We start from the raw sequence: 12,562 nt of genomic DNA, 5'->3' as shown, positions 1-12,562 counted from the left end.
AGTGAAAATAACAAAGCAAACACTCTACTTTCTAGTTTTAAGCATCAGCTCAGATATTAGAAAAAGATTTGCAACAGTGCATGAGAATAGTGCCTACTGGCTTCTGAACAAGGCCCCTCTTCACCAGCATCTTCCCATTTATAAATCCTAAATTGATGGGGAAGCCTTTTTGCTTTTTTCATTTCAGAAATGATTGCCCAACACAGAATGCAATACACCAAGAGAGGAAAATAGTCTTTTTTTCTTTCCTTTTTTTTTTTTTTTTTTTAGACCTAAGGAAGACGCTACTACTCTTAAAATGATCACTTCAAGGTAACAGACATCCAAATTGATGTGGTTGTCTTTGAAACCTCATCAGTAAATCATTTCTTGCACAGTAGGTTCGGCATTAACCCTGCATTTAGGATAGGTAGTGTTATGGAGGGCTGGTTGCTGCATACCAACGTCAGTATCAAGTTCTTCATCAGGAATTAGAGTCTGTCCCAGATACCAAGCAGGACAACACTGGCAAGAAAACAAAAAGTGAACTGCAGATAGGTCAAATTTTCTTACAGAAAAAAAATGTCATAAAACATTACGTGGATATGTTGTTTTAAACTGCTAGTTTAGAGTAAAACAAGAAGTAATGTCTTATTTCTAGCACCTTATTTTCAAATCGTCTTTACATAGATTACATTTTCAAAAAGCAATTGAGACAATGCACACAGCCCACTAGAGAGCAAATATTATAAACTTGCTATTTGTTGAAAGGTGTTTTATAGCTGCTATAAAGCTTCTGCTTCTCCAGTCAGCAGATTAGCCAACAGGGTGAAGTGGTATCACATTAGAAATACAAAAAATTGGTTAGCCTCTTAGCTGCTTTAGTTTTAGCGTGTGTTTTGAAACAAAAGTCCCTCTAATTTTCAAAGACCTTTTGTGCCTGTGTTAAGTTACCAAGTGGTGTGAACAGTTCTCTCTTCAAATGCTTCCTGCAAACTTAAGATTTTTCAAGCTGGACATTTCTATAGTTCTATATGAGAGAAACAAACAAACAAACAAACAAAAAAACTCAGCGAGAAAAGAAGTGCCTTTTGGAGTCAACAAATATAATTTGTTCTGTTTTCCAGAAATTCCATTCACATAATTCCTATTAAAAAAAAAAAAAAAAAGCCAACCAGTTTATCTATGAAGTGACCCAAAGACAGCTCAGGGATCCCAAGGAAACCATTCACCAAAGCATGTTAGCTTGAGTTTAAAGTCAACTGTAGAGAATCCAAGCTCCAACCCCTAACTGTCTAACCCATGGCTAACACTTTTCCAATTGAAAGAATTTTTCTTTTTTTCAAACTTGATATCAAGAGATTTAACCAGGAAAAAAAAAAAGGTAACATTTCAGGGTTCAGACGAAAAAGCAAAGTATAAAGCAAACATAGTTTTTACTTCATTTGTTCTTCCAAAGATGTCAGATCATTCCACCGTGGTCATGTAGGGTGGCCAAGCCTGGGAAGGAAACTTCACCCACAGGAAAGGGGGGTGGGGAATTAAGTTGGTGGCAATTTCAAAATAGTTTTCAAACTGCTGAAGAGTCTCCAGCCCCTTTGACATGCAGAAATCGCACATAATAAAAGCACAGAAAATACGTTGGAGCATGCTAATTTTAATTGCCCAGAGGTTTTCAATGCAAAACACCGCAACTTAAATGCATAGTCCAAATTCTTGCTCCAAAGCCTCTGTCTTTGTGCATTGAAAAGAAGGAAAGACAACCCCACCAATTGTTCTCTGCAGATAAAGGCACTGTTTTGCAGATTTCCCCTAGATCAGTGCCAGACTTGCTAATGACCTGCCCACCCACCTGGGGCCCTTCCCAAGGTGGCCATCAGGAACTGCCCCACATCTTCAGAAGCCAGAATGCTTGATAGTGGACAACCCCAAGAAGACTGTCGTTTCGTTTGGACGCTGGTCTTTAGGAACACCTATAAGAGTTCTTGCACCTTATTTGCCTAGAGAAGAGGGAAGTCAAAGTACACCTTTTTAAAATGTCATTTTCCTTACTAAGGACACACATAAAGATGAATCCGTAGCATTGGATTTTCCTGTGCAGGAAACAGGCAGGAGCTTGAGACCACAGAGAGTTTCACACTCTGGCATGAAGGCAGTTAAGCCAAAAACTGAATTAAAGTTTTGGGTATTTCGGGCCTCCTTTCCCCTTTAACCTAAGACTACCAGCTGTTGGTATGCACACAAAAGCGTTAACGGTGCTGACTGTGTGTGTGTGTGTGTGTGTGTGTGTGTGTGTGTGTGTGTGTATTGGTGGTGGGGGAATTCATTAAATGAGTTATGCAGAAAATGAGGCCTGGGGAAAGGGTAGAATACAATCTCTCAAAAGGTACAACTGGGTCGACAAGCCTTCGTTTCCCTCCAAACCGGCTTGACCATTGTCCTGAGAAGAGAACACATTGTCCACTGTTGTTCGTTTTTTTTTTGAAGGACTGTGGAATTCTAACAGGGACACGGTTAACTCGAAATCGCACACACACCACATTCAAGGTGGGAGAGGGATATGTGTGTTTGTGTGTGTCTGCCAGGAGCTTGTTCTGGTGGGTTTTGTTCCCCAAATATTTTGAGACCCCCCAATACTCGTAAAGAGCACATCAATTTCCCACTAGAGTGCTCAGGAAGAACTTCTTCGCTTCCGTTTTTGTCTGTTTGTTTTTAAACTGCGTTCAACTGCCACGACCTACATTGTCCCGCGAGGCGCCAGCGCTGAGGAATAACCAGGGAATTTCAACGACAACTCAGCGCGGCAGCCCGTAGTCTGCGTTGTGCGGTGCTCTGCAGGGGTTCGCATCCGGCCGCCATGTTCCCGACTCGAGAGCCGCCCCCAAACCAACCCTCCTTTCCACATCCCTCTCCTTTCCTCCCGCCCCCCCCCCGCCCCCCCCAGCTTAGCCGAGGCCGCCCTCCCCGCGAGGCTGCTTTCAACCTCCCACCCCCCAACCCCTGGCCGCAAAATCCTGCTCGACGGCTGCAAGGCTTTGCGCCTGCGCGCCGCGCCCGCGGGGGTGGGGGTAGGGGGAATCCTAAGGTCCCCAGTCTCGGCTTGAAAAGGCCGAAGCCACGGGGAGCAGGGGCGGGGTTGAAGCCCGGACCGGAGCCTCCTCTTTCCTCTCTGCGGGTCCCCGCTAAGGCCCTGGCCGAGCTCTCACACGTGCACGCTAAAAACCCACTTCAAAGTGTGTTCCCAGTGCCGAGGAGGCCCCTTTTGGGTCAGCCTCATACTCAGGGAATGCAGGAGCCTCACCGCCTCCATTCCCGGCACCACAGATGCGCTCGGAGACCTGAGCAAGAGGACGGTTTCCGACTGATGCGGGTGCCGCAAGTGCCCTACGGGTACCACCGTCCTCATCCCCCACCCCCACTGCCAGTGGAAAAGAAATGGAACACAAAGTTTGCTGGCAGCGCTATGCTGTAGTCTTCGGAGATCACCATTGTTTGGGCTCGAATTGACCCCAGGTCGGGATTAGGCCGAAGCTGATTTCTGCTTTACAGCCCCGCCGGCCTAATGAGGCCGAGAGGCGATGGGGCGCGAAGCGTCCTCGGAGCCCAAGGCGATCCGCAAGCTTATGGCCGCCAAGGGCCCTGTTGGTGGAGGTCAAAGGGTCAGCGGGCAGAAACCGCGAGAGAATTGACCCTAGGAAATGAGGTCCCCTCCTCCCTGCCCAAACCTCAAGCGGAGATTTAGAAAAATTTGGTGTGTGGACAGGGGGTCCCCAAGGACTACTGAAACCCCTAGCGTCACTCTCCTCGCCTTCCTTCATGCTAGAGCCCAATTGGAGCCTTGGAACTCCCGCGACAGAAAACAAGCTTAGATCCTAGTTACAGCAGTACCCTCCATTCATATGGTGGCAGAGCCTTTCAAATACTTACAAGGCATTATTTCTCTGGACTTCTGGTTTGGGCAGATTTCTTTGGAGGAAAGGGGGGTATGGAAGCCAGGGGCAAAATAGGCAAGAAGTCAAGCGGAAATGCAGAGTACACCAAATCTGGAAGGCATTGGGGAAACTAACTAGGTCACCCCTCATAATACCTACTAGACAATCTTGCTTACCCTAGATGCTAGTCTTTGAACCTTCCCAACTTGATGAAGGCCAGAGCTCAGCAGCCATCCTTAACACTGCCCATTCCCCTCATCTTGAGATGTTATGCTAACCTACTCATTTTCAAGATTACTAAGAGCCAAGCTTGGACTTGGAGTTTCAGCATTTGTGACTTGGAGTGTGTGGTTACTCTCTTAGTTTGCACTCAGGAATATAAATATGCATTCCTGATGCCAGATTATAGGCAAGAAGAAAAAAAAAATCAAAGGATTCAAAGAAACCAAGTTTTCTTTGTAGAGAAAAACGCATAAGCATAATTTCAAGAAATTTGCTGTACCCAAATCAAGAGGGAATCACGAGAAGCACATTTTTTTTTTTTTATAGTTACTAGGTTATCATCATTGTTATTTGTCAGTTTCCTCTCATAGGACACTGAAGAGTGCTTTTCTGTAAAAATCTATGGTAGATTATTTTCAAACCACTAACAAAATATTTCATGTTATTTAATTAAGGTTAGCAAGGGTTTTAGCCAGTGTTACTCAACCTATCTCTGTGTAAAGCTGGGTTAGGACTAGGGTCAGCAGGGAGGGAACTCATGGAGAAAACAGTTAATTGTAGAAGCTCATTGAATATGTAGAAGAAAGGCTGGCCATTTACATTTCACAATGACACGAATTTAGTCAGTCTTATGAATAAAAAGCTCTCTGAAAAATTGCTGAGCATTTAAAATTATCTCTGGTTTCTATGAAAGGGAAAACCTGAAATATGGATCTGGTCCAAAGCTTCAATGTCAAGGTCAAGATTGGGATGTCTGGGTTGGGTGTGATGAACTGGCCGGGTTACTTGCTTAGCACATGTGTGATCATCCCAATTTCTGTTCATGGCCTTCACATGGACACCAGCCAAGCAAAGTGCACTAACAAAATATTGCCTCCAAAGAAAAACCTGTCAATACTTAATTGTTGACAAAACTAAGTAGATAACAAAATGGGTAATTTTAATGGACCTTGAGAATCAATGTTTGTTTTAAAACACCAGAAATTCTCTAAGCATTTCAATTTAATATTGATTTATTTGAACATGGAAAAAATATTGGGCACCAAATAAAAAAAAAAAAAGTTACATAAATACGATGTGCCAAGACTTTTATTTCTTCAGAAAGAACAATCAACAAAATTCTAGAATTGAAAATGTTTATATAATATCAAATTAACTGCCATCAAAAACTGAGAGCATTGCCCCTTAAAGCGAAAGAGGTACTTAAGCCTATTCATTACATTTCTAAATACTTTACAATCCCTTATATCTCCACTTTTCTGTTATTCATGCAGAGATTGGGCTCTCAATAACCAAACAGCACCCTAAAAAGTCTCCAAACTCTACCCACTTCAACCCCCCAAAATAGTTATCAGTTTCTTTTCCATAGACCCATTGTAAAAAGAACTGTTTGTCCAAACGAGTTGCTTCACTGAAGATTAAATGGATTGTTAACACATTTTATCACAAAACAAACAACCATTTTTCATTGTTACTGATTTTAATGGAAACAATGCTCTTAACATCTTTGCCTACAAGTAATGAACTTTAAAAATAACGTATTTTGCAAATGTTTTTCTTTCCACAGTATCATTTAGGAACTGCTGCAGTTATTACACCGCGATATAAACATTATGAGTAATTGTGATAATCATGAATTGAACTATATACAGCAAACAAATCAGCCTTTGCCATCCAAAATTTAAAGACTATGTTTTTTTTATTTTTATTTTATTTTTTTTAAAGAAGAAGCACTTTAACCATGAGAAGCACTGTTCAGCCGGCCTTGCTCATTGTCATTTCAGAGGTGTGCTATCTTTTGAAGCTAAACAGATTTGATAGGCAGATTAGGTAAGTCATAGATACAAACATATAGGTATATGAGTGATCTCTCAACAGACATGCATCCTGCCATAATTTTCATTTTTATGTAAAGTAATAAAGAACTAAGGGACATAAAACTAAATTAGGTTACCTTATGTTTATATATATATATATATATATATAGGGCAGGAATGATTAAATCCAGCTTCTCAGTCTTTGAAGTACAAGATTGAGATGTCATGGCCACTAAGTGAATTGATCAGTATTATTTGTTTTGCATGCCGAAAATCCAGGACAAACACATTTAAACTCGCAGTTAAACAACCATCTGAGCTAGAGATAAAGAAAAAAAGGGTCCTCCCCAGATGGAAACTGACATTGGAAGGAATCTAGACTGCAATAGAAAAATAATTTAACAATTAAAAAAGGGATCTGAGTGAGTTATAAATACCAACAAACAAAAGTCAATTTACTCATGTCTCCTATTTGTAGGAGGCTCTTACAAAACAAAAGTCAGTATGGTTCAAAAATTGTAAATTGTGTTCCTTTTCTCAAAACAATAATTGTTTAATGCTAAAGCAGTTATAATCAAAAACTGTACAGAATTTGTTAGAAAACATTTATCCATAAATATTGTTCAGTTCCCGGCACTTGCAGCAATAATTAAATTACAAACGATAAATATGGCATCAACGGATATGTATTTACAAAAAGAAAAGTTATTACAAAAGGCAACTGTATACTAAACGTCACAATCTGTGTAGAGTAACATCATATCCTCAGCCTGAAAAAATACTGAACAACAAGTTTCGACCCCATTAGACGAAGATACATTCACAAGTGTAATGCTTTGAAGAAAAGTTCAAGACATAACAGGACTTTGGCATGGTTTAAGACCGTGAGAGTTTAAACAATCACCACTAAGGCGAAGAAGAATTTTCATCAGTTTAACGTCACCACCACCACCAAGCCATCGATAACTTCCTCAAGAAACAGGACAAGTGTTAATTAAAATGATTTGAAGGAGTTTCAGAAAGGGGTGTACAGAGAGCAAGAGGAGGGGGGCAGGGACAGCAGTGAAAAGATTTTGTAAAAAATTCTTTCAAATGCCAAAACATATTTTCTAATCCTGAGAAAAGGGCATGGCTACTTTTGGATCTTGCCCCAAACCTTCCTGAACAATTGCAATTACCAAGATGTAGCCCTATATATGGCCTCTTGCTTTAAAACTCCATTTCCATCTGATTTGTCTCAGTTTTCTTTTTTAAATGCATTTTGGTTGTCCTCAGACGTACCATTCGTTAAAATTGGGAGGAAGTCCAGGGTTGTGGCTGGTGCTAGTTTGAACTGCAGAAGGGGTTTTAGTGGTATCTTTACTGTTTGCAGAAGCTATAGCGGGTGGAGTGGAAGATTCATAGCCTGAACTGGCAGCAGGGGAAGAATCTGACCCTTGAGATTCATGAACCTAAAATTAACATGTATATATTATAATGAATATAATTCCAACTGGCAATGTGAAAGCAATAATAAATAAATAAAACCCCCAAATAACAACAAAACAAGAGCAGATTTGAATACTGTAAGAGAGCAAGACCGCCCGCTGGCCCACTTAAGAGAAATGGGATTTTAAAAAAATTGTTTTTCCATATTACTGATGTCTAGATACCCCCTAGCATTTCCACCAAAAACCAAGCTGGAAAAGGAATAAAGAATTCCATTTTAGTCATGCTACTTCAAAAAATGCTTTCTCCGTGGATGGAGTGGGCAAGTAGTTATTCTGCCGGTCCTATAATAGTCACTCCAAGATTTCACTTTCAGATTTCGGCCTGGGAAAGCAGGTATAGAGATGAGTGACACAGGGGTGGGTTGGGGGTTGGATGCTGTGAATTCCCACACAACTGTGTTGGAATTAGACTAAGCTCCTCGGCCCTATTGTTTTATCTGAAGCGGAGGAGCAAAGGAATGACACTACCCCGGGTTCGGGAGCGCCCACTCCGGATTCCCACTGTGGGCTGAGATAGGATGAAGTGGCCACGGAAAGCTCAAGCCCTGGCGAGCTCGGTTAGAGCTTCCTGGTAAACAACTGATTGTTCCCCTCCACTCTCTTCCCCCTCCCAACTCAGCTCCCTCCTTCTCGACCCCCCTTCCACCCCCATCCTCAAAATGGGTTCAAGGTGTCAGTGCTGGAGCAAATCGGATTTAACGTGAAGGATAGAGGGTTGGCAGCGCGGGCGCTTCCGTTCTGCGGCCCGGTATCAGGCCGAATGTTTACAAACCGCCGACCGCTAATAAAGAGGTAATTACCTTCATGTGTTTGCGCAGGGAGCTCGGATGTGTGTAGGACTTGTCGCACACTTTACAGATATAGGGCTTGTCCGAGGTGTGCACATGCATGTGCTTCTTGCGGTCGCTGCTGTTGGCAAACCGTCTGTCACAGCCTTCGAATTCACATTTGAAGGGTTTCTCACCTGCAAACGGCAAAAATGCAGAACAGAGGGAGGGGGGGACATAGTTAAACCCAGAAACTTCTCAGAGAGCTGAGCGGGAGATTGAGAGGCCGGCGGTCTTTCTGCAGAGGGAAGCGCGGACTGTGGAAGGATGTAGCATCTGTTTTCCCCAGAGGGCGGGGGGTGGGGGGGACCCAGAACGTTGATTGAGCTTGCCGAGTTGGGGAGTGGTGACCTTAGGCAGGGGTAGAGTACGGCAGGCCCCGAACCCGAACATCCCTTTGTTTTCTCAGGAGCAGAAAGCTGGGGGAGCCTCAGAAGTTTACCCTAAGTTGTGCTTCCACTCCAAAAGAGCCAGGGCTCCCAATGTGCGGGCACATTACGCGGTGTAACCAAGCTGGGTAGGACAATGGGCCGGGAATGGGACAGTCCTATCCGTCCCCTTCTTTGTGTCTTTTAATTTGCCTCTTTCAAATGTAGTGATATTGCTAAGCCTGGTACTCTTACTAAAGTTCAGAAAGAGAACACTAGATAAACCCAGGGACTACATACGATTTTACAAGAGATTCTGAGTAAGCCACAGAAACCAACGCCTTTTCTACTTTAGCTTTTCTCTAAAGGACTAAACTGAACCTGGAACTCCAAATAAAAATAGTTTGACAAAAGTATCAGTCATTTAATTAGGAGATATGCCAATCAAGTGTAAAAAAGAACGGAAGTAACCAAAGTTAGTTTTCATTAGCATTTCTATGGTTGCCTTCCCCGAATGTGTTCTGAGAGCTAAGTCGCTTGTAAGCAATATACTCCCAACACATTCGGAGTCTCTTCCTAGTAACCCAGAAAAGAACACAAAAAGAGGTGGCGCCAGTTGGTTCCCGGGCGCGAGAAGGTCCCAATTAGTTCCTGAGACCACAGCAGTCTGTTAGGGAACTTAGAACTCGGCAAAAGCGCCGCAGGTTCCCGGGGGGTGAGGGGTGGACAGGCAGTGACAGCGCTTGGTACTGAATGGTCTCGGCGGGGCGCCGCCCCTCGGGTTGGCCTCCACCCCACTCCCTCTCTCGCTGTCCAGGTCCGCTTGGTGGCAGGGTGCCCCTGGGGAGGCCCGCTCCCACCTGTCTGCTCCCCTTACCTGTGTGGGTCCTCTTGTGGATCTTGAGATTCTCAGAACGGGCAAAAATCTTCCCGCAGCCCGGGAAGGGACATGGGAAGGGCTTCTCGCCAGTGTGCACTCGGATATGGTTGACCAGTTTGTACTTCGCCTTGAAGGACTTGCCTTCGCGGGGACATTCCTCCCAATAGCAGACGTGGTTGTTCTGCTCCGGGCCCCCCACATGCTCCATGGTGACATGCGTAACCAACTCATGCATGGTGCTGAAGGTCCGGTCGCAGCTCTTCTTGGGCCGGCTCAGCTGAGCCTCCTCGATCCACTTACAGGACAGCTCCTGCTTGATGGGCTGCCTCATGTAACGGAAGAAGGCGCCCGGCCCGTGGTGGGCCGCCACGTTCACGCCCATGTTCATGTTCATGGGGCTATAGTTAGGGAACTGCGCACTAGCCGCGTAGGGGTCCGTGCGCGGGCTAGCCACGGGGCGATACGGGTCTGCACGGCCAAATAGCTCCCCGCGCAGCCCAAGATGGACCTGGTTGTTGTCCACGTGCCCCGTGGGCGACGGGTGACCAGCGCCCTGCTCATGAAGCCCGGGAAAGAGCAAGTAGCTAGGAGGCTCAGGAATACCAGTTGGAGCGTGAAGACTGCTCGCCGAGCCGGCGAAAAGCCCGTGCTGCCCGCCCCCGGAGGCTGCCTCGCTGAGCCCAGAACCGCGCTGACGGAACAGAAAGTCGCGCGTGGAGTTGAAGGCGGCAGAGGCAGCGCCGCCGTAGGTAGGCACCTGGCTGGCGTGGTGGTGGTGGTGGTGATGGTGATGGTGGCCCAGGGCATTGGCATAACCTGAACCCTGCGGTGTGAAAGCTGAGCTCTGGCCCGAAGACAGATCGTGAGCGGTGGCTGGGCTCAGCTTGAAGGCGGCGGCGGCAGCAGCGGCGGCCGCAGCGTGGGTTGAGTCCCCGAAGGGATTCAATCCCATGCCTGCAGGCTCGCGGTTGGGCATCTCGTGGTGGCGCGGCGCACCGAAGCTGCCCACTCCCAGCCCAGGGAACTGCGGGCCTCCGTCCAGGAGCATCGTCATAGGGGGGGCGTTCTGGACACAGAAGATCCGGCTGAAGTGAGCAAGGGTGCAGGCGAAGGAGATCCCTGAAGGGCCGTAGTCGGAAAGGGATGGCGGCGGTTGAACACTGCCCGGAGACCCCCTAGGCGCTACCCGGAGCTGCAACTTTGCTTGACTGCGAGAGTCTCCTGCAGAGGGACAGGAGGGAGGAGGGGAAGAAAAAGGGTTGGGGGGAGGGTGATGGGAGAGGAGGAGGGAGAAGGGAGGAGAAAAGACTCTAGGACTAAATCTGCTTAACAAACTAACGGGAGCGCACAAAGAAAAATAAGCAAAATAATAAGTGGAGGGCGGGGTTTGTCAATCCTGTCCCGGATACCCCTCCTCTACTCTCAAGAGCGCGGAACCACGGGGCCAGAAGGCTCCTTGGGTACCGGCTTTCAGGCGCAACTGCACCAAGTAGCAGAGGCGGACCGTGGCCAGAGGGCAGGCAGCCTTCAGTAAGCAGGCTCGAACCTCACTGCTCGCCTCGCGAGTCCAAGCCTCTTCACCTCCAGAGTAATGTCCTTGGACTGATAAAGTCAATCACTCACTCCTCGCACATAAACCGAGCGGGAGGCTGGGCAGCGCGCACCAATGGGGAGCCAGCTGGCCTGAGATCACCTGACCCCCGGCCCTGTCGCCCATTGGCCACCGCCACACTGATTGGCAGCGCGAAGCGGAGAACATGGCAGCCGCTGCCGGGCGACCACAGCTGATTGGGTAGCTGCGGAGCGCCTGGCAGGTGAGGCGGCGGCAGCTCAGCTTCCCTAAGAAGGTTCCGCCGGGCTTGCGGGGCTGTAGGGAACTGGGGCCAGGCTTCCGCAAGCGGCGGGACAGAGCTGAGACTCTCCCTGGCTTGGCTCTGCTCCAAGCCGGCTCCAAGCACTCCTCGCGCACTCTGCACTCGCCTGGGCTAAAGAAACTCTTTGACCCGAGAAGATACTTGTCGCTGCCGTTCCCTTTCGGTCCAGAAGACCCTGTGGTACCCACTGGGGACCCTGCTGCCACACCACCTTGAGGACGCTTTCCTTCCGTAGGTGCTGGGAACAAATTACTGCATGAGTGGGACGAATCTGTGTTCTTGACCAGCTGTGGCTTCCACCCCACATCAGACCCAGGCCGGATCAGCCTCTTCCCTCCCCGTTCCCCAAACTAGAGGTAGCCATCCACTGCCCACACTAGAAGAAACGATAACTCCTAGAGCCTACCACCCGTAATTCGGAGTCAGACTGTGACTCGGTGGTCTGTGATTAGCGGATGTACTCACTGCTACCCAGCAACATCACCCGCCCCGCCCCGTGATACAACAGATACAATACAACAACCATATACAACAGAACCCTAGCAAATAGCAGGAAACACAAACGAAACAGAAAACAAGCACACCTCCCGAAAGACGCATAACATGCTAAATAAAGTAAGCAACACAGTATTAACACTAAACAAAGGACAGCGAACATATAGACACATACCAGAAACATGCATAGATGCTAAATAAATGTGTAAGAACACAGCCTAGGTAACACAAAACAGAGTAAACACCCTAGACAGTAACTGCTTTCCGTGTGGCTGAATCAACAAGCTTTGAATTCTCAACGTTTTTAAACGCAAAAGTGTTAAGGACAACCAGGGAATGGAATTTTCCTCCCCTTGTAACATCCCGGGCTTTGCTCTCTTCTATGCCTACCCAGTGAAGCACCTAGTGACCCAGGGAAGCAGCTACTCCCTTAAGGAATTGCTTTCCAGGGGGCTGTGTTGGAGTGACCTCCTTACCCACCACTTTTCCCTTGGTGAGAGTTTTTTTCCCCCCTGAACAAAATGACCAGAAACAGGGTTATAAATCCACCCATGATTCGTGCGACAAGGCACTAGCAAAGGGTGGAAGAAAGTGAGTGGGAAGAAAAGACTGAGAGATAGCTGTGATTGTCACATCCCGAGCAGGGCAGAGCCTCCAAAGTCTGTGCCTTGAGGCAAC

General features: G+C 46.7%; 1 protein-coding gene across 2 annotated transcripts; it reads right to left on the bottom strand.

The window, feature by feature from the left end:
- Positions 1-328: 328 nt before the first annotated feature.
- Positions 329-11,118, bottom strand: Zic3 (Zic family zinc finger 3). 2 transcript variants are annotated; one of them, XM_034485527.2, is made up of 3 exons: positions 9,513-11,118; positions 8,241-8,404; positions 329-504 (listed from the first exon to the last, which is right to left on the bottom strand). In XM_034485527.2, exons 1-3 carry the CDS (start codon positions 10,567-10,569, stop codon positions 355-357), a joined length of 1,371 nt encoding a protein of 456 aa, XP_034341418.1. In that variant the 5' UTR covers positions 10,570-11,118; the 3' UTR covers positions 329-354. The 2 variants fall into 2 exon arrangements, with proteins under 2 accessions (XP_034341418.1, XP_034341417.1); XM_034485526.2 differs by lacking the exon at positions 329-504 and adding an exon at positions 5,215-7,401.
- Positions 11,119-12,562: the final 1,444 nt, after the last annotated feature.

Source organism: Arvicanthis niloticus, chromosome X (genome assembly GCF_011762505.2).
Source record: "Arvicanthis niloticus isolate mArvNil1 chromosome X, mArvNil1.pat.X, whole genome shotgun sequence".
Classification (NCBI taxonomy): Eukaryota; Metazoa; Chordata; class Mammalia; order Rodentia; family Muridae; genus Arvicanthis; species Arvicanthis niloticus.
This window is presented reverse-complemented; position numbering and strand designations above follow the sequence as displayed.